Raw genomic sequence first — 27,293 nt, 5'->3', positions numbered from 1 at the left:
AAGGGATATAGGTCATCTCACACACTGGGTTTGTAAGATCCAATTAGGTTCAGGCAATGGCTGAAAAACTCTGTAAAACTGGCACCTTTTTCTCTCAATACGTTTTTTCTCTTAAAGGTATCACTGACTGAGAGCTGTTTTTCTGACAAACCAGCTTCTACTACTAAGCAGAAAATAAAGTTATGGGACCATATGAATCACCTACAGAAAGATGGTCTGCCAATTACACTGAAAAGGCGAGAGATGGACGGGAGAGGCTGAAGCTGAAGGGCAGCTATAAAGGCTTCCTGTTGGTTAAAGGAAAGAAATCTGTGTCCTCTCCCCAGCTCGCAGATGGTTGCAGGTAGGAAAGGAGTGGGAAGGGATCAACTCAGCTCCTTCTTCTCATCCCATACTAAGAAAGAGTATGCAGGGCTGCCTGGAAGGGGGTTAGACCCGAGAACCCCGACACTCGGGAAAAGATCAGCGCTACTGAACCCTAAGCTCAGATCTCCCACCGATTGCAGCACAGCCACCATTCTCTCTGCGTTTAGTCTAATGTAATTCCCTGTTTACTTCTAGCAGCACCAGAAGGGCACAATTTAACATACTGTTTATATGCATTGGGCAGAAGGTAAGAAAAAAAAATCTCTTCTGGCCTCTTCATTGTCCAGCATGAAACGGGAAGTTAAAGAATATACAAACATAGCAACCTGCAATGGTATTTTAATTGGGAACCTTTTCTGCCAGGAATTTAAATCAAATCTGAGCTCCCAGCAGTAGCTTCTATTTTTCATCATACCCCACTGAACAGAGCAATCTCATTATTTCAAGCACATTAGTGAGTTGCATTATAATCCACTGAATTGCACAGCAGGTTTGCTGCCACTGGGGCACATAACATCTTGGGACATAGATTTTCATAATGAAGATGATGACCATGAAAAAGCTTACAGAAATCAGTCTAAGAACTCCCACAAAGATCTGAGATCAGTCATTTGAGTTTTAAGGGAGGAGGACACTGTTACAAAAATACGTGTCTAAGAACAAAGCAATTCCAGCAAATTATTTTTTAAAAAATAAAAAGATCAGCATAACAAGAACAGTTATGCCTTTTTTCACTTTGACTTCTTCCCCTACAGGGCCCAACCCTGGCCTTTGGACTCACTTCAGAGGCTACATCCCAAGTTTGCCATCATGCCCACATACACCATCACACCACCTTGACACCATCTGCCTCCTTTGGACGGTCTTGGTGGCAGCTCGAGCACATCTCTGTCCCAAAACAGCAGGCTGCTGCCCAATGCAGAGAGCAGATGACCGCTGGTGCCAGGATTAGGATGTTTGGCATGTACACGCCCATTCTTAAACAACCTTTTCCTTCCAGTCATTTTAAAGGGAGAGGAAACACTTCATTTTCATGTGATAAATTCACAGAAGTAGCTTGGTGCCTGGACGTTAGTCTCTGCAGCATTCAGCATGGGGAAGCAGACTTAGCTCTCCTTGGCAAATTGTTCCACACTGCCAAAACTGGGTATTGCTGTGAAGCATTTCAACCCACAGGCAGGATTTGTGGCAGAATGGCCACAAACAGGTCTAGCAGATTGTTGGTGGGGAGCAGGGGGAATCCACAGAGGAAATTAAATTTGGGTTCGAGTTCATGGGTGGAATGCTGCTGGGGACAGGTTTCTGCATCTAAATACTCTAACGTGAGAATGACCTCGTGATACCACTTCTATGAGAGTCACATCCGTAGTGTGGCTTAGTGTTAAAACCTGTAATTCACCTCTTAATACTTCAATTGCCTTTCCTTCTTAGCCAGGACTGGAAAGAGGAGCACACACTACTGGAATAAACTGATAGCAGTCCAAGTACATTACTTGCGATGGTGCTTGGGACTTGCTGCTCACATTTCCCACAGCCAGACCTGCAGTAGTTGGACAGTTCGCCCAGGCACACTGTTTGGTGGCTGTCCTCAGGCATCCTTTCATTTAGCAGGCAGAATGTATTTCTTGGCTTCAGGGGAAGCGAATTTTCAGTCCTCTGGATGGTAGTAGTCTAAACCAGAAAAATCCCAGTTGGGTCAACTAAGTGTCATATTTAAAGCGAACTGAAAGCTCCTATTTCCATCTCAATGTTATATGAACCTAAAAAATTTCAGTGGTGTCTCTCAACTTAGGCTGCTGTAAATTTAGACCAAAAAGACGACTGGTGAAGATGGTCGTAATGCACACTATAAACACTAGAGGGAGCCTGAAGGAGGAGACAGAAAGAAGAGAGAAGACCAAGAAGATAATAAGATACACTGTAAAGAGTATCTTTCCTCCAGAATCCCGTTGAAACCTGTTCAGTTTCCCCAAAAGTGAGGCACAGAGTAGCACCCACACTTCTGAGCCATCTGAAGTTGTATCTCACTCAGAGCTGGAATGGATCTTGGTGCATTTAGTACAAGCCCAAGAAAGGCCCACCTCTCAATTCAGGCTAAACCAGAATTAAATCCTGGGCAAGGCTATATGCTTAGAAAGTCACAGGCAGCTGCTGAGCAGCTCTCTCTGCAGAAACAGCAGGTTTTCTATTTCCATGTCCTTCATGGGATGTTGTGCTACCAGCAAAAAACACTCCTGAGAAATTTTCTTACCCCTTTTCTCATCTTCTGAAGAGCATAATCCCAGAAAAACTTCTTTACTGAACTACCTTGCAAAAGGGAGTTGGCAGGGGACTGCAGCCTAATTCACTTTGTGTAACTTCAGGCCCATCTGGAACTCTTTTTTTTTTTTTTTCCCTTGTTACTGTGTTCATTCATCGTGCTCGCTGGACTAGTGCCCGAGCCAGTGATTCTCAAAGTTCTGATTGCTGGATCACACTTTCCAGATAAAAAATGGTGGTGGTTGACAAATACATCTCCTCCAGCTTCCCTGACCTTTCCAATCAAGGCTGGCAAGTGCCCGTGTGAATTACAGCTGGGCCTCTAACATGGCACAGCCTCTACAATGGCTCCTCTAGCTCGCTCACTTGGAGTTGCTAAAGATGGATGGAAGGAACACCACAGTCTTTACAGCACATTTCTGATGCCCTCTGGCTTTGGCCTAATCCTTCAGTCATAGATCAGGACTAACAGTTTCCAACCGGCTGAAAACAAAGAACAGACTCCTGCCCCGAAAAGCCAAGTACCAGGGAATGACAGCATCAGGACACCATCAGGCAGATGGGCTCAGGAGAAGAATAAAAAAAAGCAGCACCTGACTGCGAGGAGGTATTTTTTTACACGCAGTGAAAAGGTATTTCAGGATAAGGACAGCCAAATGGTTTGCTGATATGGACGGACTGTCCCATTTATAAGGAAGAAAACGCAGCTGGAGCACATTGAAAAAAAATAAAGAATTACAGAACTGGAAATGGCTTTCTGTAACAAATTCAAAGCACATATTACTTCATAAGCACCTTTCTTTTTGTGTGACATATGATAGCTATTTTGTAATTCTTCCCTTTAAGAATAAAAGGAAGTGTTTCAGCACCTTCTATATAATTTAATAGCAATTTATGTGCTTGCTATGGCAAGAGAGAGGCTGGTTTTCCAGGAAAAGCAAATAATTCTACTGCTTTTTCAGGTCTTTGCCATGGGTCCTACTGACTTATGAATAGGACTCAGTTAGTTTCCATCCTCTATTCATCTCAACTTTATTTTTCTCTGAAAAGAGCGTTTCTCTTCAGGACTGAATTATTTGAAAATCCGTATGTGTTTTGTAATTAAAAACTGCATCCTTCAGTAACGATTGCTAATTATCTCAGAAAGTGTAGTTTGCAGCCCATGCAGGCAACGTAAAAATTGCCATCGCGCCCTGAGGCTGGGGCACGCCAAGGCAAGGACGGACTGTGGAAGAGCTGTGGAACCACGTGCCCACGGTCATGATGTGGCGGGGAGCATCGGGCTGGGCTCTCAAGACATCCAGGAGCCTACGCGGAGACCTTGCTCTGCCCTGGTGTCCCCACCACTCCTGCGCATGAGTGACTGCTATGTGTCATAAGCCAGTTGGAGGCAGTGAGTCCTTGGCACAGCTGAACTGCTACTCATCTTTAGCACTGCCAGGGTTTTCTGGAGCCCGTCTGCATATTCCTGCATCCCTGACGTGGTGCCAGCTGGACAGCCCACTGAGCCCTCGCTCTCGTGGCTCCTCCAGCTACCTCTGCATCTGCCAGGCTGATTTGCTCAGAGCAATCTGGTAGCCTGTGACTTAGTAGATCCCTTTGCTCCTTTCCTATACTGATTTCTTGGGGAATGCTAAAATCTAAAACAAAATTTAGGCAGAAATACATGCTTCACAGCCATTCAAGTAGTCTCACTTTAACCACAGAGACACCGAAGTTTTGAGCAGGAAACATACTTAGATGTCTAAAGTTTGCCGTTGCACACGTTCAGGGGAACAGCTGTCTTGTTTGAGCTGAACGCCTTAGCACTTCTCACAAGTCCAGCCCCTTCCAGGAAGCCTGGAGCTGCTGTACTGTGTCCCTGGGAAAGCCCAAGATGCCTGGCCTACCCAGCACACCCACAAGTCATGGAGTTCAGCACAGAAGAAACAGCAGCTGGGTTATCCTGCTCAGATTCACCGCTGCTGAAGGAGGTGTCCCTTCGCTGTTGGCCTATCTAACCCTCAGGCATTCAACAGAGAAGGAGGAAAGGCCATTTTGGCAGGAGGAAGAACTCAGCTAAATGTCTGGCTGCTATGCAGAGGACAACCGTCACTTGGAACCATGTTTCAGTTGTGCTTCTCCTGTTTTTGTCCCTTTCATATTTTGTTGCCTTCAATAACTGGCTGTCTGGTTCCTCCTAGCAGATTTCTGAAAGTATTTGGGTCAAGCAATAATCACCCCAGTACAAGAGACTGCTCCGTATGAGATTCTCAAAGAACTAAGCCCTATAATTGCTAAACTCTTAACAAAAGGCTTTATTTGACTTATTCTAGACTTGGTCACAGATGAGTGCTGAACTCCCATCCACCAACCCCCAATTAATTACATTATTGTTAATATCTCCTTTAGCTAAAAATACTGCTTGAGCCATTTGCTATGTTTGAATTACTGTTGAAACTGGACAGACTTCTGCTAGCCAAGAGAAACGAACGGAAAATTACACTTTTGGTGAAGAGAGGCAGCATTAGGTTTCAGTTAGGGTTCAGTCCAGCAGGGAAATGGGGAGGGAACTTAAATGCTGAGGCAAAACCTTTTAATTAGTCATTCCTTTTTTACAGGATTCTAGACTGCATACCACAAGTGATAATGCATTACTCTAGTCTAACAATCCTGCAGGCCTAATTCTGGTATCAATAATATTTGCACACATCAATCTCATCCTCTTTTCAGTATTTCTGAGCTAGTTTATCACCAAGAAAAAGGTTCTAAACACCCAATTTACTTTCCATCAGTGACAATGCTGGTTTCCCTGCCCAGAGCTCCCAACCGGCGTGATGAACCCCGGCCTCACAGCTTCACCCATGGCTCTTGCAACACTGTGCAAAGGTTCCCAGCTTGCAGCGTCAGCCTTGCTGGGAAGCTGAAGCGCATGGCTGCCAAGCTGCGGCACGGAGATTAGGCAAAACCACTCCTGGGGTCAGAGTGAGGCAACAAAATCTACATTTTGAGGCTACATTATTGTCTTGCCTCCTTAGAAAACAGTAATTTACATGTCAATAAAGAAAATATTTACATTTGGAGCTTACAAATATTGCCATGTTGTCCCAACCTATTGATACAGCAGCTTTCTGCTTTTTATGTGACAGTCAAATATTTGAGTCTTTGTCAAGGGCAATATTTAACCCTGTCACAGGCCCATGCAAAGCATAAACCTACAACAGCTAAGGTCCTCAATTGACCAAGGCATCGCTGAGGTGGCTGGTATCACAACAGAAACCAGTGGCACTTGAGATTTGCCCCCGTCCTGTCCTCAGAGGCACATGTCCACACCCTGAGCTGTGGCAGGAAAGCAGATGGTCACAGACTGATCTTCACACCTGGGTCATGTACTCAGTCAAAGGTCATGTATCCCATCACCAGATCAGAAAAGCGGGTCATGTTGTTTTACAAAAGCCTGAAAATATCCCCTGTCAGATGAACGGGGTGACTTAACAGAAACCAGTGGCACTTGAGATTTGCCCCCGTCCTGTCCTCAGAGGCACATGTCCACACCCTGAGCTGTGGCAGGAAAGCAGATGGTCACAGACTGATCTTCACACCTGGGTCATGTACTCAGTCAAAGGTCATGTATCCCATCACCAGATCAGAAAAGCGGGTCATGTTGTTTTACAAAATTATTTATGAAAATATCCCCTGTCAGATGAACAGGGTGACTTCAGAATTCCAAGTAGATGTAACATACTGGCATGGGGTTTTAATAAGGTTTGATTTTATTGTATATAAATAAGACAAGGCATGGAATTATAACGCGTATTCCAGACACAATGGTAATACGGTAGTAAAGGGCTCCCAAGTCATAAAGAAGCTTGTAAGGCTTTCTCAGAAATGGAGTAATCAGATGGTTGCTAGATCATAAACTAATTTCCCTATCCGCACTTGGCTGTTGAGCAAATGAAATTATGTTAGAGGTATCTAACTGCATATACTTTATTAACATGCTATCTTCAGCATATTTCAGAGAACAGTAACACAATGCCTGTGGCCTTGGAGAGAGGCAAATGAGAAATATTTCCTTTCATTTTTAACACCGTCCTTTCTTCTTTCATTGGTGAGCCCAATTACAGAGCCATGATGAGACTGTAAGTTCTTAATACTGCTCCCCTGGCAATTTGTACTTGTGCAGCATTTTCTTAGGTGGAACTGTATTATGGAAGCAATAATGTTTTCACCAGCACAAGCACAAATGGATCATGCCTTATATATTCTGGCTGAGCCGGCAAAGTCTCAAGAAATTAATTCAGCCCATGAGCACCTCCTCACAACCCTCTAATATAAAAGCCTACGTCATAAAAATGCAATAGATAGAGACCAGCTTAGCTTGATTACTCTTTTTACTGCCTTAAATTCCAATAGCTGAAGCTGGAAAGAACTGGACTCATGAAATGGCAAATCAGAAATGTTTACTGGATACTGCATTAAAGACTGGATGTACCATAAAACATGGGTGGAATTAGTTCTTGAGCTAGTTACCTTTTTCTGTTTAAGATGACTGCCGATACAATTCTAGATGCAAAGTACCAGAGAACAAAAAGTCTACGTTTAAGAGAGTTGTGCTGTCACAGCAATCCCATCTACCATCCCTACCTCCCCCTCCAAGCTCTATAGTCAACAAAGTGGGTAAGCACAGATCAGACAAGGGATATGTAAATCACACAGCATTGCTTTGTCCAGCCATGCTATATATAAAATGCCACTACCAGCTCACTCCTCCTTTCTCTCAAATGAAAGTACCTCTCAATCAGATGGGATAGCTAGCTATGCTCAACACTGCTGGGCTGCTTGTTCCTAAGTCCATCCTGGTTTCTTGCCCCACTCTGAATTTAATTTGTATTTCTGCACCTGCAGTAAAATTCCTCCATAGCTCAAGGAAATACATCTGCAAATGTGTGACACAGAGCGATTAGAAGCAATAAAACTGAGCATATGAGCAGCCTGGTCTTGGTGCAGGGCTAAGATATCTTGGGACAGCCCAGAATAATGTTAGGTTGGTGATTTACTGAGACTGTAAAGAAACATATACCTTTTCTCCCTACACCCCAGAACCTGCTGCTGGTCATAGATGTGTCTCAGACAGAGTCTAGAGGCCAGATAATAAAATCTCATTAAGGATATCCATTTTTTGCTCCTGGCAAGTGCGTTTGAAGAAAGCAGGAGAGAGCACAACAGAATGCGTTTTCTGGATCTCTCTTTCACCAGACAGAACAGCATTTGTCCCTTCGCTTGTTGTGGACTACCCTAATGGATATCTGGCTCGGGCAGAGTCTAGCAGAGTCTCCTGTTACAGCTGGCAGCCAGCATCAGATGCCTCACAGCAAAGGGCAAGTGCAAGACCTCCTCATTAGGCAGGTACTGGATACTCACAAGTTTCAACGTAAGTTATGAGATAACTCAGCAAAGCATAGATTGCACTAAAAAATGAACGGGATCGTGTCTTAATAACAAAAAGCAGCATGAGTCCCTTTCCCAGTACCTTCTGATTACATGTATTATGCTGACACCAAGTTCATGCACATGTCATCCCCCTTTGCGGTCAGCCTTGGAAATGCAGTTAGTAAAAGAGCCCATAAAGGAGTTGCCAGTGTGATGAACAGATTCTGCTGTCCTTCATTATGATATTTTAGTGCTGCCTTTATTCATGCTATTTACCTTACAAGCAAACAGCACACCAAAGTGAAAGTATGTTTAAGATCGAAGGCAGGAATCAGCTTAACAAATGCCAAGAATGGGAAATAGAAGAGGAAAGATACAAAGATACACCAGCCTTCGTCCGCCTGGTTATGGCTGTGTGGCTTCAAGCCATAAAAACAGACATATAAGCAAGAAGTCTCACAGTTTCTGCAGTTTTCATCATCTTATCATTATCAGATGACCCTTGGCATCCCAGCAGCTCTGGAAGGAGAACTTCAAAAGGACATGACAGTGAAATGGAGTCTGGGGGAAGGACAAAACTCTTGTCAATGAGTTTCTCCTTGAGCTGGCTTCCCAAGTGTGGTGACAACAAGGTAAATGTTACCTGTGTTTGTCAACTCAGTCTGATTATTCCCTGTAAGAATTTTGTATCACTCCCGCTTACTTATTTTTAGTTTATTGCATTAGAAGTAAGGATATTAATCTTCCTCTATGCAGGAGATCTTACATTTCCTTCTAGTACTTTTGAAAGTATTGCATTTAGTTTAATAACACATTTTTATTCTCAGCATGTTGCTTCCTCCCTGCCAATATTTCAGCTTCATCACTAATTCGTGAACCATCTCACTGGTGAGAATCAGCTTTAGACTGAGAAAAAGAAGTCCTACATTTATCTGTCTCTCGGTTTATAAAAGGTGCTTTTCTCTTTAGTAAGAGAGGGTTTTATTCTGAAAAATGACCATAAATTAGATTTACATTTGTACAGTCAATAGAGTATTTGATGCATATATTATAGACCTAAACTAGGTTAAAAGGTACTATATCAAAGGCTTGTTAAGTCTTCCTTTACATGCAGGGAAGTCTGTAGTGGGTTTTTCAAAGCACCATGGAGAAGATCCAGCATCCACTGACATCTTGAAATATCCTTAGAAAAATCTGTCTCTCCACAAACAGAGATCGGAACAAACTATACCCCCAAAAAACATTCTATTGATAGGAAATGTAACAAGCAAAATAGGGGTAAAGCTACGATCACAATGCAAAGGGATTTCTTTTGGGGTGGAGCTGTCTCTTCCGTGTAAGTCTTGCCAGGAAATAGCTGAGATACTGCCACTATAAATTAAGTGTAATTGTCCCTGGACAACAATATCTTTCTTAGGTAGAATCCAATTTCATTCCTTCTGCTCTCTAATTCTGCAATGGCTGTTTTGACAGAACTGGCTTCCTAATGCGAGGCTCTCCTGTTAATTTTATGTTTTCTGACAAAGTATGAGAGCAATCTTTCCCGAGTGCAGCTCACCATCACCTTTTTCTCTCCTTCACAAGTATTCATCCTGAGAGATCTCAGGGCCCCTTCTGATCTTAATATTGCAAATTATTTCTTAAAGAGAATTAAAAATGCTTCTGAAGGGAAGGCATTCAAAAAGTAGCACCAACACTCCCAAGTATGGGACTATAACCAGACAACAGAACAGAAGAGAAAAATCCCTTCTTCTATAGTTAACATTCAAAGAGAAGGTTAATTCCAGCATAACTCCACAAACTAAAGCATATTGTGATACAATGGCAAGTTAATTGAAAGATCTTTTAAATACCAAACTGAAAAAAAACATGACTACAATTTAAGATCTGCTTCTCTTGAAGGGTAAAATACCTCTATTTAGTTCAGTTTGCGTACCCCTGCTGGGGTTATTAGTGCCTTTTCTGTTACCTTTAGATAAGTTCTGTATGCAAGGAGAATAACACAAAAACTATACAGGAATTTTTCTATATTCAGAGTTTATGTCTGCTCCAACCAACATCAGTGAAAGGAAGATCAAATATCCACTAACTGTAAGACATCAAGGTGTTGCTAAAAACATATCAACTGTGTCACGTACCTAAGAAAGATCCTCCCCAAGACAGGAGTGTTTAAGGGGATCTTTATGGAAACACCAGATAAATGAAAGTAAGTCATGAGAAGAAACACAGCTTGTGTAAGATGGCTTCAGAGGGACTTTGAGCTTTTCAGAGGTTTGTAAAGTTTATACTACAAAACTGAGCAGACTCGGGAGAAATTTGTGACAAGTCTTCCTGCGTTATTGCAGTACATTGCTAATTTTATGGGTGAGAGCATGAAGATGACTATAATTCATCTGTTACAGGCAAAACATTTGAGGTTCAAAATTTGAGATGCTTCACTACCTACCACAGCAGTAGATTTAATTATCCTGTCACAAAACATGGTAAACTGAATGTGCTGCTCACAGCGAGGTGGTGATGAAGAGTGGGAGAAACTGGCACGAGTAAGAGGAAGAAATAATTTGGATGGAAAAATGAGTAATTGTGGAGCTGCCACACAAAACCACCCCGGATGTTCTGGAGAATTTCAGATCTTTTCATTAGGGAAACCCATCTACGATCAGCTAAGGGGAGAGGGCTCATTCCCTACAGCACCAGGAACAGCTGTGGTTGTCCTGGCTGCATACCACTCAAGAGATGGAGACAGAGCCGTGCAAGGTTGGTTTGTTTGTTTTGGAGTAATTTGTTTTCTTCTTGAGTTGTGACACACATTCTACCCAACCTTCTAATAGAATACAGGTTTAACAGATTCTAAGATGATATCGAGTGTCTTTAACAAACACCTAGGAGGAGAGGGGAAAGTGGGAATAAACAAGGAGGCTCCTGCTACTGGGGAATAATATTACTCCATGGACAGCTGAACAACTGTGGTTCAATCACAGCTACAATAATGACCATATATGAGTGACCTGAAGGACACTACAAATCCCGAACGATAATTAAATTGGTAGCCCACCAAAACAGACAATGTGATGTCAGTAGTACAGCTGGCATGTTTCACCCTGGAAAATACTTACAGGATCAGGCTTTTCCATTTTGACTTGCGATGGCATATGAAAAGCATCTGTAAGCTGACTAGAGATAAACACAGTTCCATGCAAGAGAGCATAGTATCCTGAGACTACACAGTAAAAGCAATGCCACAATACTGCTGGGCGAACGTCAGTTAACCTTGGAATACACTGAAAGCTGGGATAGTTGACACAATTGCATTGCACTCTGCAACACCTATGGGAGGACCATGTATTCCCAAGCCATTGGTTTCAGTGCGAGTGTGTACATATCATTCTGCCCCAGTACCCACACTACTGAACAAGACTGTTACCTTGTTCACACCATCTGCCATCGCTTGCAGTGTTAGCTCTCTAGGTCCATCCACAGTCTTTCCATTATCAGTTGGTCCCCAGCTGGCACTATATATATCTATGACTTGAGGCATATGACTGATAGAGGAAGCCTCAATAATGTCTGTCATAAATGGCTGGTCGAGCATTCGAATACCTGTAGATTTAATCAACATAAACATGAATTATGCATTACCCAGCACAAGATGAAATCTCAGCACCTGGAGAAGTCTCCCAGTTACAGGTATTTTAATTCACTGCCAGTTTCACCCACTCAGTAATTCCGTGTTCACATTGACATTTCACCAGGGTGTGCTTACACCCAGCCAGAGCAATGCAGTGTGGCCCAGAAAGAGAAAACACTTTATTGTTAGCTTTCTAATTACATAGTATTTTCCATCTACTATTTGAAAACACTTTAAAAACAGTAGTATTCAGTGATCTCAGCATTTCATAGCATTTAAATAATATTAATAGTATTTAACATAGTATTTTGTAACAACTAGGGAAAAGGAGTAAGCCCCCCCCATCTCTAAGTGATACTCAGTGATGTGTTGACACTTCATTAGTTTTTCAAGTAATGTTTATGTTTATTTTGTTTTTTCCCCAGAATTTAATCAGAGAGGGGAAACACACTACACAGCATTTTCCTGGAAAAATATCACTGTGTCAACATGCAGACGCAATAGCAAAATATGGCCAGCATTTGGAGAAAAAAGCAAACTAAAACCTGCTTCCTTTAACCCATACTGCATTAGAAATTGAGTTTGAGTTTAAACAATACAATCCTAGGACATGCCAACTTCATAAAACCTCAAAGTGTTGACCCTAAGCAAGCCAGAGTGCAACAAAGACAGGAGTGCAAGCCCTCACATCCATCATGCCCCACACACAGGACAGTTTCACTGATAGCCAACCTCTCTGTGGCCTTTGGATGAGTAACTCAGGATATGTTCCAACTCTCATTTGTGGCCTCAAGTTGAAGTTCAGCTTTTCCCAACAGTTTTAGGACACAGATGGGGCAGAGCCAAACTGTGTGAATGGCAGCAAGAACCCTGATTTAAAAGCCAGTGCTTTTACTATATTCAATACAAAATCCATGTGTCAAATGTGAAGCTGGAAAAAGTGGTAAAAACTTCAAACAGAAACCAGACCAAAGCTGGATATTCCTGATCTGCTAATTCAAGTTACAAATTACGAAGTCAAACTCAGTGAGTGAGAAATCCCTTCAACATGCTTTTAAAATGCAGATCTGCACTGAAACCACAGAATTAATTATTGACCCTGGTGTGTGTGGGGAACAACAGGAGGAGCCAAGCCATCTGGTTTGACTTCAGGGCAAAAAAGAGCTACAAGAAGCAAAACATATGATGCCCCTGATCCTTGGCGACCAACTTCCAATTCTAGCTGCACACGTGGACCCTGCATCGTGTCAGCAGCAGACTCTCGGCTCTAACGAACTTCCACGGTCCCGCTGACCACACGGTGGTGCTGCAGGTGCACACTGTCCTCGGGCAGGAAAGGCTGGCACTTGAAAAAATCCGTGAGGATTTTGTTACGAAGTGGACAAATATGGAAGATTATTTGTAGGATGTTGGTCATCAGAAAAGGCCTTCACCTCTTTTTTTTTGAGCAAGCAGCTTGAAGTTGTAGAGTTATACTAATAATACAGATGAGATCCCCCACAAAACCCCATGCCTCAATTCAGGCACCTCTTAAAGTGAAAGTTATTGCCAGAATGTAAATATGAAGTGTCCTACCTCTGGAGAGGACATTAATATTACTGAAGAAAGGGGACATGCACTAGACCTGCCTGTCCAGTTACCAACTTTCAGTGATACCTCTTGGGGTTAACAGCTCAGCAAACGTTGCTTGGTGCCCTTCTACAGTACAGATTCAGCTTTTGATCATGCAGGTGGTAGGTGAAACGTAGCTTTCTCCAGACTCTTCTGACGCACGGTGAAACAGGGACTTGACAAGCAGGGTGGAGCTGCCCTTGCGCACACACTGTGAACCATCCCCAGAAAGAAATGGGCACATCCACACTGGAGTTTTAGTGTGGACTGGGGAATGAAATTAAATTCATAATCATCTATCTTTGCTTGCTGTGCCTTGGTTCTCATGATGGAACACTCAGAGTGGGAAAATGGATTTCTTTAGATTAAACTAAACCCACACATGCTGTCCAAGAGCCTAACTCATTCCAATCCCTGTATTCAGTCTATCGGTGCAGACAAGAGTTAGTTAGAAGTAAAAACACCCAACACACCTGAGGTGTGAATGCTGGGTGCTAGGCACCACCCATTTCATTCTGTGCATCCTACCACTCTGCATCGCTTGTTAAAACAGAGGAAACCAATAACTGCAGAGATATACAGCACTGCAGGGCCTGCCCTGTGAGACCCTAAAGAGTAAGAGCAGCACGGGATTTTGCCTTTTCAAGTACAGCTTCTAAGAGCAGAAGGAATTTATATTTTACCTCCTGCAAAATGAGATTTGTCACAAATGATTCTGCAACCACGCAGGGAAGAAGCATTGAAAATCAGCATACAAACAGGAATTGGCATAAGAAGGAGCTGAGCTGCTCCTCTGCAATGTTATTAAAGAGGCTATATAAGGCCCTCAATTGAAAAGGCAAAGCCATGGAGAAATTCCTCTGCCCAGCTACTGTGAAAAATAATAAACACATGGCCCAGTGCCAGCCTGCAGTCCTGTCCTGGGCAATGCTCCCCGTCTCTGCAGAAGTTCTGCCTGAGGCACAGTGTCATAAGGACCATTTACACCTTGAAATACTACAGTACCTGCCACCTTGGAGTTGTACGCAACTCCCACGCCGCAGATGTTGTTGTTGGCAGCAGCAGACACCTCTCCTGCACACCTTGTCCCATGGCTGCAAAAGGGAAGACAGAGACACCACCGTGAACCCAGCTAATGCGTGTGCTGAATTGAGCCAGATCACCATGATCTTGTTTTTGCCTCATAGTCAGCTCCCAGTGCTTCAGAGGAAAACCGTTCAATGGCAAACTGTTCAGTGCTGTACTTGGATACTTAGATAAGCTCACTCCTTCCTGAAGCAGGAGATTATCAACTTTCCCTCTGCAATATAAGCAATGCTTGCTCTGAGGTTAACATGCATACTTATGCTACACTGAGTTGTAAAGTTATTCAGACCTTTTCTTTTTAACAGGTTCTGCCTTGTTAGCAACTATTAGTCAGTAGAAATGCCCTTGACAGACCACTGTAAAAGTAAGATCAATATAATTCTTTTATTCTTGTGACTTGACAGTGCGACACCCATTATTTTGAACTCCACAGAACAAAGTCTGATTGCATTTTTCCTGTTCAAACATGTATCAGGAGCATATCCCTGCCCACCAAAGAAATGCTATGGAAAGAGGTGGGTGCAATATCAAACTGGAGTGGCAGAAGGGAGCCACAAGGGACACTGCACTCCTCAGCACCAGAGCTGTAGCCTGGCTGGCAAGGCCCAAAGCTGGCCAGACCCAAGGCACACGCATCCCTCTCCTCCAGTGCCTAATTCCCAAGAGAGCTGACAAGGTGCTCCAGTTGCCAGCTGGCGGAGCTACTGCTTTCTGCTCAAGTGGGAAATGTCTCTGCTCTGACACGGAGGTCCAGATCCGGGCTGACACATGGCATTTCAAGTACAGTTAGTGTCTCTGAAGTACTTTACAGCTCTCAACAGAGACCCTTTAACTGGAAGTGGCTTTGAGGCAGTCCTGCAGGAAGGCAGATTGCATTTTCCTTTCTCCTAATTCATCACAGAAATTAAACCACAGAGAATATAAAAATGGACAATATAATCTAGTTTAAAAAAAAAAAATAGCACAGCAGCAGAGAAACTGGTGAAACCTGTGCTGCTGTCAAGTTTAAATTTAAGATGTTGAATCAATATGAATCCATCCTACTGCTCACATCAATCCACTCTGTGCATTAAAACTGGCATTGCTCCTATAGCATGCTAAGGATTCATGCAATTAGCAGTGCTGTATTGTAAAGGCTACACAGAGTACCAGATGAACCATCCTGGGAGGCAGCAGAATTGTTTTGTTTTAATCATCTTTTTTCTCCCTCTCTCCCTTTAAGCATCTCTGGCAAAGGTGAGTGTAACATTAATAAAGGGGTGAGAAGCAACACATTCTTTTTCCCACTCTACTTGGAAGAATATACTTTTAAAGGCAGCTTCACAAAAAAAAAAAAATTGACTGGCCTCAAATGTGCACAATAATCTTGATCATGAAAGGGTGAAGATCTCATTCAAGTTCCTTTTACAAAGGGGGCAGAGAGGAGAGCAATATGGATTTCTTATTCAGCTGCTGGAGAAATTTCTTTCAACAGTCAAGCAGGTTTTCCCTCATGCCCTTGTTCAAGGAACTGTGAAAAAAAAAAAATAGTGTTGCTAGGTATTCATTATCTAGTCACCTGTGGGCTAGCTACAAGCCACAGAGCAGAATAAATGGCTTTGTTAAAAAATTGTCTTGACTGATGCTGTGGTGCAAAAAATCAGTGACACTGCCAGGTGAGCTCTTTCTCTCACAGATGGAAAAATTGTATTAGGACCTTCCCGGTGAAAAGATTTTATCAGAAGGTCCTCTCCCCAACCTTGCCTCCCCAGTGCACTGGCCCACATGATGGAGACAGCAAGCAGACCTGTTCCAGCAGCTCAGGGTTTAGATACCATGCTGCTGACTAGACAAAAAAAGTCACATGTGAGTTAGTGGAAACACATTTAGTTGAATTATTAATGGCAAATCACAGACTCTTCCAATTTTGCCCTATTTGCTGTTCATGTATCGATGAACCCACTGTGGTTTCTATGAAGTGACCAATGTCATAGGCACAAATCACAGCTTTTCTCTGCAACGCTCACCTCTTCACTATTATGTCAATGTTTAAAACAAGGGGATAGAAAACAGAGTAGAAAAAAGAATATTTTCACCTATGAACAAGTTACTTCAAAGGTAAACCATACAGTAGCATGCAGTGCAAGTTTTCCATAAACACTGTATATGGAATAAAAGAAAACGTTTTACATGAACATTTGTGAAAACCTAAGATGGAAGAAGGTGATTCAACTGAAAGTCAGTTTTGCCTTCAGCTTGTTTAAATAACATCTGTACTAGTTGCGAAGATTTCACTCTGCTTTGTCTTTGAAAACTATTTCTAAAACCCACTACCAATGCTATAGTGCATGCCGTTTTATCGACACATCTTTTAAGAGTCAGAGATGGCACAGATTTTCATTAAGGTTCCTTTTCATCTGCTTTGAAATGCTTCTGCAGACAGCAAAGGACAGGCTACATCCTTCTTAACCTCAGCTGTCTGCCGGGGAAGGGCTATGCAGAACTGCAGTCTCAAAAGCTGCGAGGATCTGCCTATTCTTGACCACTTTAGTTGCTTGCGCTGGGCAGCAGTTCAATATGCTAAGCTCAGAGGCACGCTTTTGTGGGTCAAATGCGATCCCATTTTTACTCACATTGACAGCTTCTGAGCATTCAAGTGTTTGCACAAGGGAAAGCGTCCCCCTTCTTTGGGGAATGTGCCACTCTGCCTGCATCCAAACACACCAAGAACCAGCAGTTAGTGCTGTGGCTCCTCCCTGACACTTGTGTCGTAACACTGCAGGCAGAAAGAGCTGCTAAATCTGTTCATACAAATTCTCAATTATTATGTTGTTTCCATTGTATTGACTGAAAAATGAGGAGGAGGGGAGCAGGTGTTTTTACCCTGTTAAGGAGCGCTGTCTGGAAGACAAGTTGAGTTCTTTCCTTGTCTCGGTGGTATTTTGTTTGGATCCATAATAAGTAAAGAACATTTTTACCTCTGGAGAATATGGGTTTCCAAGATAGTAATTTTTGCCCAGCTAACTCTTATCTGGGTGAGAGAATCTACAGAATACAAGGCTATGGGAGTGGAGATAATTATTGGTTATTTATATCGTCGCAGAAATTCGTAATCTCAGTGCTCTGAGATGGGGAGCCCCAAGTTGTGCCTTCTTCATGCTCACAGCAAGAAGTCCGAGGGCTGTAACAGAAAGGCCGAGCTATCTCTGACTCCTGTGGGTACCTCCGCACTGCACAACATGGTACATGCCAAGGTACTGGATGTGGTTTGGGAGGAGTGGGTGTTAAAAATCACAGGCTGTTCCCAAAGTGCTTCGTAAAAACCACTAAGCGCTGTAAAGCTGCCTCTGCTTTTGGGAACAGGGTTTGGTTCAGGTTCCTTCACTGCTCCTCAGGCCTGCCCCATGTTGCACCCAGTGTTCCCTATCCTGGCTTGGTTCCCAGGCTGTGGGTCTGAACACAGTCAAGCAGTCAGTACAGTAAGCAGGGGAGTAAGTCCCTTGGCTGCCCAGTTATCTATGTGCCTCTCCCTGTAACAGCCGACCTGCCCAACTGCAATTCCCTGCCTGAGGCACCACACTGTCCCCTTCCAAAACCCACCTTCCTTGGTTTCATAGGCCAATGGCTGTTAAACGGAAAGGCCAGAGTGTTTCCAGCAGCCTTAAAAAGCACAAAATGGAAGGGGAATCTGTGCTTATAAGCAGAGCAGCTGCGATTAATGAAATACTCCATGCAAAAACCTTTCCTTTTTTTCTTAAAGTCTAATGACACTTTGCACATGCAGCTGGCAGCTCACAAAAGGCCTTTGGTTCATCTCTTTAAAAAACAGTCCTCTACTTCTTGTTCCACAAATCACTTGAATTGCTCACACAGAAATATATTCTTTATGGAAAAAGGGATATTACGCTATCCTATTTTGAGTCTGATCCTCCCGCATGCATAAAATTCAATGGGAGATACACCACTGACTGCAAACTGAGCAAAATGGAGCCTTTATTGCAGGTGTCTCACTGGCTTTTCTGTGTAACTACTCTCTATTCAGACACACCTTTGCAGCTACATACAGGTATAGACAGGCCATCATAGGCAGACAGGAGTCAGAAGTTATGACAATAGCTTATATATGAGCACATCAGTTTGATTAACAGTATAGCCAAGAAATACGCAGAGAAAAACATAGTCACAACTGCTCCTGAATAGCTGGGCATGATGTCTTGGTTTACGCCTTAGCCTGCAGAAAACAGGAAATCTTGTATCCTAAAGCCTTCTTGAACTGTGCAGGCAGGAGAGGGATGCTTTATTGAATGCATTTCTCCTGTGATTTACCTTGTGAGGCAGAAAATTCCCTGTCTCACCAAAGAAACCTCAAGGTTCATGACAAAGAATGCTATACTTTCTAGGTATCATTTTTTTCTGGAAAGAATAATGAAGAAAATCAGCAATGCATTCCTGCGTTGCTTTTCTCCTCCTGACTTGCTGAATTGAGGTCCCCATCCCCTCTAGAAAAGAAATAGAAAAAAGTGTTGCAGTTCTCTGAAAACCTGAAGCATGTTTCATTCTCAATAATTACAGATTGGGTCGCAGGTGACTGTGCTGCTCACCTTTGATTCTTCACTTGGGTGCCTGAACTTAGCTAGAGGCACCTGGGGCCAGAGACCATAGCCCTTACCGAGTCCAGCATGCTCGAGGCCTGTTTTAAGAGACTTTAGGAGGTTAACTCTGCCTCCAGGGCCACCTTGCAGAACACGTGAGGACGGCAAACTGTGCCCAACTATAAAATACTTGATAGCAGCACAATCAGTGTTAATGGGGCTTGGCAGAACACACTTAGTTTTATGAAGTTCCACACTGAAAATGACAGGAGCTACCATTACCCACTAAAGCTAGATTTAATTTTCCTCTGTGCTGCTCCAGAGCTAAGTGGTATTTTTCTCCTACAAAGATCCTTTGCATAAATAAAGCAAGAAAGGCAGCAGACCTTCACAAATTAGAGCCCTAGACTTTCTACAACTTTCCATTCACTAATGGGATTCATACTAGTTTGAAAGTGTCAGATGTCCTTTCCCGAAATGAAGGAGAAACCTCACCGGCATCTTGCTTTGGTTGAAAAATGGCAGGACTACAAAGGATAACATCACAGCTCCTAAATCTGTTTGATCCATGCCAGGAAGTCTGTGTCGGAGGTGGAAGCACAGCTGCTCCACATCTTTGTTGTGCTATTCTGATAGAACTAAAATTGATTTCTTTAGAAATAAAAAGAAAAAATCCATACAAAACTCAGAGGCCATCCATACATCCGCACTAAGTTAGACATGAAAACCACATCAAATAGGCCTAAAATATTTTTTGATGAGCACTAAGACTGAGCCCTGAAACCTTTACAGGTTTTCAAATCCACAGTGCTGCTGCAACATCAGTTATATTTGCATCTAGATGACTTCAGGGAATTTCACTGGAATCATGAAAAAATTTCTACAAATTTACAGACCCTGGGGAGTACTGCCACAGAGGCAGAGATGCTGGACACTGAGATCACCAGGTCATACACACACCTTACAGGTGTGCCTTGGACTCTGCACCCTTGACTATGTTAAATCTTGCTAGGAGCACTTATAGCCTGACAAAATGGGCTGTTTCCTGGGACAGATACAGAACCCATGGCACAGAAGTTGGGTTTTTTTTAAAACTGTTGACACACATTTCTGTTCTCTTCTAAACAAAAATAAGTTTTGGGAAACTAAAAAGGTTACTTTTCCTAAAATCTGAAGCCTTTTCTTTTGGGCCATTCTTATTTATACCATACCTTGAGGACCAGACCTTCTCCAGCTGGAAACTAGCTAAGTTCAGAACATATTGAAGGAGGAGTAAGTCTTGGGCACTCATGATGTGTTCAGGAGAAATAACACAACAAACACAGCTGCACTGTTGATCCCAGGTTTATGAACACAACAGAACAGGTTCCCAGTCAGTGTACGTTGACTTTAATTCATCTAGCAGCTAGACATACCTCAGAATCAGCCCTGAAATACTACCCATGTACACTATCCTTAAATCACGGTGAAGAGACAGATGATTCAAATCGTATGTAAGATTTAATTGTTTTTAAACTGGCCATTCTACACCATGCTGCTTTTCTGCCGCCTTAATCTATAATTGGATGAAAAGACTTCCCCCCTGCCCCAATCCTTTTCCTGCCTCCAGCTTACTCCCTTTAAAATTAGCTAGCAGTGATACTGCCTCAGACACAGTAAACAGGAAACCAGTCAAAACTGTATTAAGCGTGTACAGATTTGGGCTACCACAATGTCCTAGGACAGCTGACAGAAAACGGTATTTGGCTATCACCCATTCAAACAATTTACACATACACTGTTCTGAAGCAGCAACCTAATTTATAAGCCTTAAAATGGCTGTTCAGCATTATCTAGAAGCTACCTAAAAAAATTAAGTCAGAAGTAACCTCTAATTTTCAAGCAGTAGTGAGACTGCAGCTTCTGTTTTGGCAGCCACAGAATTTAGCAGAAAACAGGCATTCCACAAACATCAGCCAATACTTATAATTTCTTATAAACAAACCAAAGTGAAGAGCAGGCTCATCAAAACCCATTTACCTGTTAAACCAGTCATCAGTGTAGCGGGGGTAGGGGTAGGGATCATTACTGCTGAAGTCGTAGCTGGCTTTGGCATTCTGCAAAACACAAAAAGGTTCAGTAAATCAGCAAAAAAACAGATGTGCAGGACAAAGTGGAACACAGAGAAGGAGCTGAGAATCGTTAGTAAACTTTGCCCTCTTCATTCTGTGAGATGCATCTGGACGCAAACTGGTCCCTGTTGTGCTATGCATCTCCCACACCAGCAAGCCTGGGGAAAGATGCTTTCTGGGGTGCAAAGCCTCCTGTGCTGTGGACCATGAGTATTTCCAAATAGCGTGGCTAATTGTGAGGTGGTGTGAGAGCTCGGGCTACTACTGAGGAACTGTTCATCAACACTTACAAGAGTATTTAGGTATTATGCTGCTTGGCGGGGCAGGACAAAGGCTGAACCCTATTTTCTAAGCAGCGGTGGAAGTGACTGGACACTTGGGTCTTCCATCAGAGAATTATTTTTTTAAAACTCATTTGTGGTACTACAACAAGCAGTCAAATCTCTAAAAGCATTTCAGTGCTTAAGAATGTGGCTTTCCCAAAATTCAAATGTGAAAACTGCATAAGGGGCCAGCACATATGCCTGAAAATCTCTTTGCGTATTTTCTTGGTCCTTTAGTTGTCTGAACAAATGTGGTTTTCAGGCGCTTTGGGAGAATGTCGTCCCATGTCTTTGCTTTTCATATAAATCATTCCTGATTTTGCCCTATCAGCAGAGTTAAGGACACTCAGCAACTTTTTGATGATATATCTGAGAAGCAAAGAGAAAGTTTCAGAAAGTCAAGTGCCATCTTCTTTCTTCCCTCTTAACGAAAAAAGAAATAAAGACTGACTGAAAATTAAGCTTTTAAAAACATTTAGAAGCTCCCTCTCAAATGTATGTTCACAGAGTTTATATTTTAATAAACACCATACTCAAGGAGCAGAATTATGTTAATTCTTAATTAATGTGTACTTGTATTCTTTTTTCAGATTTGGCTGAGCATGCTATTGAAGATAATTTGAGACTCGTGTGTGAATAGCTTTGCTCCTAAAAACACTCCCCTTCAGCAGATTCTCAGTTCCTGGGGTACAGGAATAGAAAGTCCACTGGTAGCACCAAAGTCTTTGGGTTTTGGATTCAAAACCCCTAGCTCTCAAAAACTCTTGTGCCAGAACAAAACGGGGACAACATTGTCCTTGATCCTTGGGGGTAAAAGTAAGCATCTTTCAAGTTACTGTACAGCAATTTCTTTTGGGTGATCATTTCAGAAAGCCTAGTTGCTTATATTCAGCACAGACAATATGGAGCAGAGATTTACAGAATGTCTATCACGTGGCTTGATGCTGTTCTCCAGCTCAGACATAGCTGAATCCCTTTGTGAGTATTGTTACTGATCTCTCCATGTCTCTAAACTAAGGCCCTGATTTTCAGCCTGAAGACGCCTTCCAATAATGTCAGCTATAGCCACAAATGCTCCGTGCTTCTAAGTCTCTGTGCCCAGGTGTATGTTTAATTTACCTCCTTTAATTACCACAACTGCTTATACAGCCCTTTGAACGGCATAGATTTGTATGAGTAAGAGTAAACACAAGATGACTTTTCAGCTGGGGAAAGAAGAGGAATTTGACAGTGGCCTATAAATCAGGAATAGTACAGAGAAGGTGGACAGGGAGTTATTATTTACTACTACTCATAATATAAGAACTAGTGGGAATCCATAGAAATTACCAGAGGGGAGATTTAGAAGCAGCAGAAAACAAGAAGTACTTTTCCACAGAACATGTAATGAGTTACAAAATTAATTGCCCCCCCCAACCCCCCCCAGCAATACAGAGGTTAAAAGCCTGAATGAAATCAAAAAGTGGTTAGACAAATTAACGGAAGACAAATCTGGAAGAGGTATTTGATGCTGTGCTTCCTCCTTCTCCAACAGTCCATGAAACAGTGAATGCTAGAAGCTGGGTGGCCATAATCAGGTAGATACCACACAGTCTCTGACTTGGTGATCATGCCGCTCCCCAGGCATCCACCACTGGCTGCTGTTGGAGGCAGGATCTTGAGCTAGAAAAGTTCGGGCCTCACCCAGTGCGCCTGGCAAAAGCCACGTGGCACAGACACCCAATCTTAATGCACAGAGGAAGTTTGGATTCTGCAATGTCCAGGGGAGCTGCGACGAGGATTTGTACAAGGGGCCAGGTCACATCCAATACATGGCAGTGAAAAGAAATGAGCTTGTCAACAGAAGATCCAGTCCTGTTCTTTATTAACAAGTGCAGTATCTACTTCTAGCAGGACAAGCTGGAAAACCACATCCTATGGTAAAGTCAAAATAGAAGCAACGACTCTGAGTAATTTTAATTAGCAGATAAAACCCACTCTGTCACAGAGTCTAGCTTGGCAACCTTTGGGGAGAAAAGCATTTCAATCACAAATTAACGAAACTTTCTTACACTACTGCCTTGGACTAGACATGGCCTGGAAACTAGGCCTGCAGATTGCAAATGAGTAAGTTTAGTTCCAGTGATTTCAGATCGTTCCTTTCAGGTAGGTATGGTCTAACTCCGTACCAAATGTAATTAGTTCAATATATCGCCAGCTTTTTATTCAGTTAGAACTCCTATTTTCACTCTAAAAATATTCTACAGATGAGAATTTAAACTCAGTCATGGATCAGCTGTGTTTTTTTCCCCCACCTGGAAGAAGTGAAGTCCTACTTACTTAGACCCTAAGCTCAAAGGGGGTCTGGTGACGTTGATTTTTCAGGCCATCATCAAACATGCAAGCACCTCATGGTAGCTGTCAACCACTCTTGACTCTAGAATTCCCTTGTGCAAAGAATTATGGATGGAAAAGCTCTTCTAGCTGTGCAGATGTATCACTTGTGTCCAGGGTAGTGACAGGCAAAGGGATTCCAGCATGAATGATTCAGCCACCCTTACAGCAGACTGCAGCTCTGCTGTATGTCCCATGTAACCACATGTCAGCTTATGGAAAGGTTGCTTTAGGCAGGCTACAAACCAAGTTGTGCAGCACTCTTCCACATCCTGGAGCTCTTGCTTGATTTTGGATCACTGCACTCAAAGGAGAAAGATATCTAATGTAGCAGGAACCATCTACGAAGTGCAAAATTAAGAAGAATTCTTGGAAAGAAAACAACTGCTGACTGCACAATTTATCTTCATTAGGGTCTTTGAGAAAAGAAAGTGAGTTTCGGCTTCACGAAGGAATATTCCGCCCACACTATGGAAATGGTAGAACGGATAACGAAACAGCAGTGACAAGTACAAATGGACCACTTCAAGTTCCTAATTTAAAGATCAAATCCCTAAATACCTAAGCCTCAACCTTTTTTTGTTTTTTTAAAAGCGTAAACCAGTGACAAATTCAATCAGTTTCAACACTGGACCAGAAAGGGAACTGCTTCAGTGGATGGCAAAAATGTTTCACCTTGTGTTTTGGGAAGTGAATATCAAAACCTGTGGCCTGCCAGTCTCCTCCTCACACTGGACTCCCCAGCAGGCAGCAAGAGGGGATGTGTCACTAACGCAGAGCTGTAAACAGGGTAGGAACCCGGGGGGTGGCAACCAAAACCAGCATAGATCATATCTGCAGCAGCACACTGAAATGAAAACATTTTGTTCAATTCAGGTGATTCAGTTTCCAGTTTTAATGCCAAAATAGTCCACTGGCAGTTATTTCTCTTTAGATGTGAAATTTAATATTTGGTTTGCAACAAATATTAAATTTGCAACAAATATTAACTACTAGGTAGTTGCCTAGTCTTTTCCTACTATCAGTGGAGACAATCAACTCCATGGAGCAACTCAAGCCACCAGCCTTGGGGCATTGATCATAGATAGGGGCCTAGGCTTAGACTAGTCATTAGGCAAACAGCGTTAGAATGAGATGAATCCTATCCCTCATTTCAATGAAAACCAGTTCTTTGATGCAAACCTGGTATTTATCAGCAGTCACCATCTATTCATAATTACTTATAAATAACATCTATTATATAATAAAAATGGTTGTTTTGCTACCACAGAGAGGAACTGTCTTGTATTTTAAGGCTTATCTCTATTTTTGCTTTCTAGCACCCTGCACCTCTAAATAAGGTGCTAACAGAAGGTGCACCAAGTAAGATGCTAACAGAAAAGTACTGGATCAGATGAGATTCTTTCAATCATTTATTAAAGTTATAGCCTGCATAACATGATACGAATAGATTACTTTTGCCTGTGCATAAAATTCTGTTTTCCTTGAAAATAAGCTTAGACTGGCATTTTCCAAAGAATTGCCCTATACTTTTTAAAATACATGCAGTAAAATCTTCTTTGTAAAACATTCATTCTGTAAAATATGACAACAACAATAAATCAGTTGTCCCATGTGTTGCTCAGATCTGTAATAAAATTATGTACCTTGAATAATGCAGCAAGCCCATAAATTTTTATATGGCTTTACAAGCTTCTACAGAATAATTCACATATACTCCTCTTTCCTCCATAGCTCAGGAAACGTGCCTACGGCTCGCATGCTAGTCCAGGAGACAAACAATTAAAGACATATGTCCCGCTAGTCACAGTCTGACTCTATTCATGACGTTAAAGCACTGGTGAATATAGCCCAGAGATTTGTAGCTTTTAAAAGAAGAGAAACATTTTTAACACAGGTGGCATCTGGTCTTATCCTCTTCAGGCAACTGCAAATCCTTAGAGATCTGAGGCAGAAAGATACCTTTTACTTGTTTGATTTTTTTTTACTGATCCAAAGAGCGAGCAAACCCCTGGGCTCAAATTACAACACATCACACCTTGAAGAGACCGTACTAAAATAACACAGAATGTCATGTGGTAGAAAATGAAATTCAGTTTTGTACACAAAAGCTTAAGAACATGGAATATGCTCACCAGGAGGTGAAAAGGGAGGCAACATGATATTTTGCCTAGGAGGGGTGCTATAAGGCTTAAAGGTCATTAATGAAAAACAGAAGCACTGTCGCTAAGTCCATAGTCATACAGTAAGCTCTCTCCTCTCTGCCATGGGAAGCACGCTGATCTATTTTGGCTTGGTCTGTGGGGGTTTTTTAAATGGAAATGAAAAATCCCTGCAACTTCCTAAATAGCTCTGCCTCTACGTGAACTAATTTACATGTCCTGTATTACTATCCAGCAAATTCAGAGCTGCATTCGACTTTGTCAACACCAAGAATATATCCACAAAGTAATGTGCTATGTTCAAAAATATTAACCTTAAAGACTGAAGTTCCTGCTGCTGAATATCATTATCTCCCTCCAGAAGCATAAGCCTTTTACCCAGTTCTTACAGGTACATCATAAAAGTAAAAATACTCAGCCAGACAACAGCAGCCAGATCGTGAATAATGAATAAGACAGCAGCACGCTTTTCTGCCATCCTCCTTTTCAAAACAGTCATAGAATAATACATCAGAGCATCATCTGAAATGGATGAAGTAGAGAAGTGTGCTGGGTCCTGAATAATACTTGAGGTACACATAAGCCCTCCCGGTAGCCCAGTTTCAGGTATTCATTAAAGGCCCTGCCCGGCCACAGAACAAGCAAGTGCAGAGCATACTGCAGTGCTGATTTCATTTTCTACTTATCACTGAAAAAGTTCTTATTTCTATTTCCTTAATACTCATCAAGCATCTGGGATTAGGTCGAAAGAAGGACTAGTGGAATTATAGCCAAAACAGGATAAACTGACTACAAACAACAGGTGACTGCTGCTTAATTTCTAACACTATAAATATTTGAGGTAACAAGTGGTAACAATTCTAATAATCCAGTTATTAGAGTTTATAAGATGACACATTCACTGTCTCACCTCTGATGCAGCTTCTTGTTTTTTCAAAGCTGAAACTTTTTCATGGCTTAGGTTTAAAAACAAACAAACAAAAAATGTAGCTGAAAAAGACATAGGGTCTCCTGTTAGCATTTATATTTATCTTCATTAAGGTAGCATTATTTCTGAAGTAACAGTTATGAAGAAAAATTGCTTCACTGAGTTCATCTTACATTGTGTTCTTTTTCTAGATCAGACATTTCCTTTGTCGAGTAACTGATGATCTTCTCTACATTTCACTTGGCACTACAATGTCACACAACCTCTTATTTTACTTTTTCCCCCCTAATTTCTTTCCTATCTCCCCTGCAGACAACATCAGAAAACCAACACGAGTTACACTGCTGGCTGGTGCCCTTCAGCATGTAAGCATCTTCAAAAAGAAAGGCTGCAGCTAAACAAACTATTTCACATGGGGATAAGGCACCTGGGCAGTATAGCAGTGATGTTTAGTACACAGGTA

The 27,293-nt window shown here is 42.2% G+C and overlaps 1 protein-coding gene across 1 annotated transcript in view; it reads right to left on the bottom strand.

Moving 5' to 3' along the window:
- The window catches only part of PCSK2 (proprotein convertase subtilisin/kexin type 2), a gene marked incomplete at its 5' end in the record, with an annotated part of 53,352 nt that overhangs the window by 10,309 nt on the left and 15,750 nt on the right, over positions 1-27,293 (bottom strand). Inside the window, 3 exons of the mRNA XM_010294803.1 lie at positions 11,462-11,637; positions 14,282-14,370; positions 20,953-21,029. Coding sequence (XP_010293105.1) covers positions 11,462-11,637; positions 14,282-14,370; positions 20,953-21,029 — 342 coding nt within the window. The remainder of the gene's footprint in view (positions 1-11,461; positions 11,638-14,281; positions 14,371-20,952; positions 21,030-27,293) is intronic.

Source organism: Phaethon lepturus, unplaced genomic scaffold (genome assembly GCF_000687285.1).
Source record: "Phaethon lepturus isolate BGI_N335 unplaced genomic scaffold, ASM68728v1 scaffold12299, whole genome shotgun sequence".
Lineage (NCBI taxonomy): Eukaryota > Metazoa > Chordata > Aves > Phaethontiformes > Phaethontidae > Phaethon > Phaethon lepturus.
This window is presented reverse-complemented; position numbering and strand designations above follow the sequence as displayed.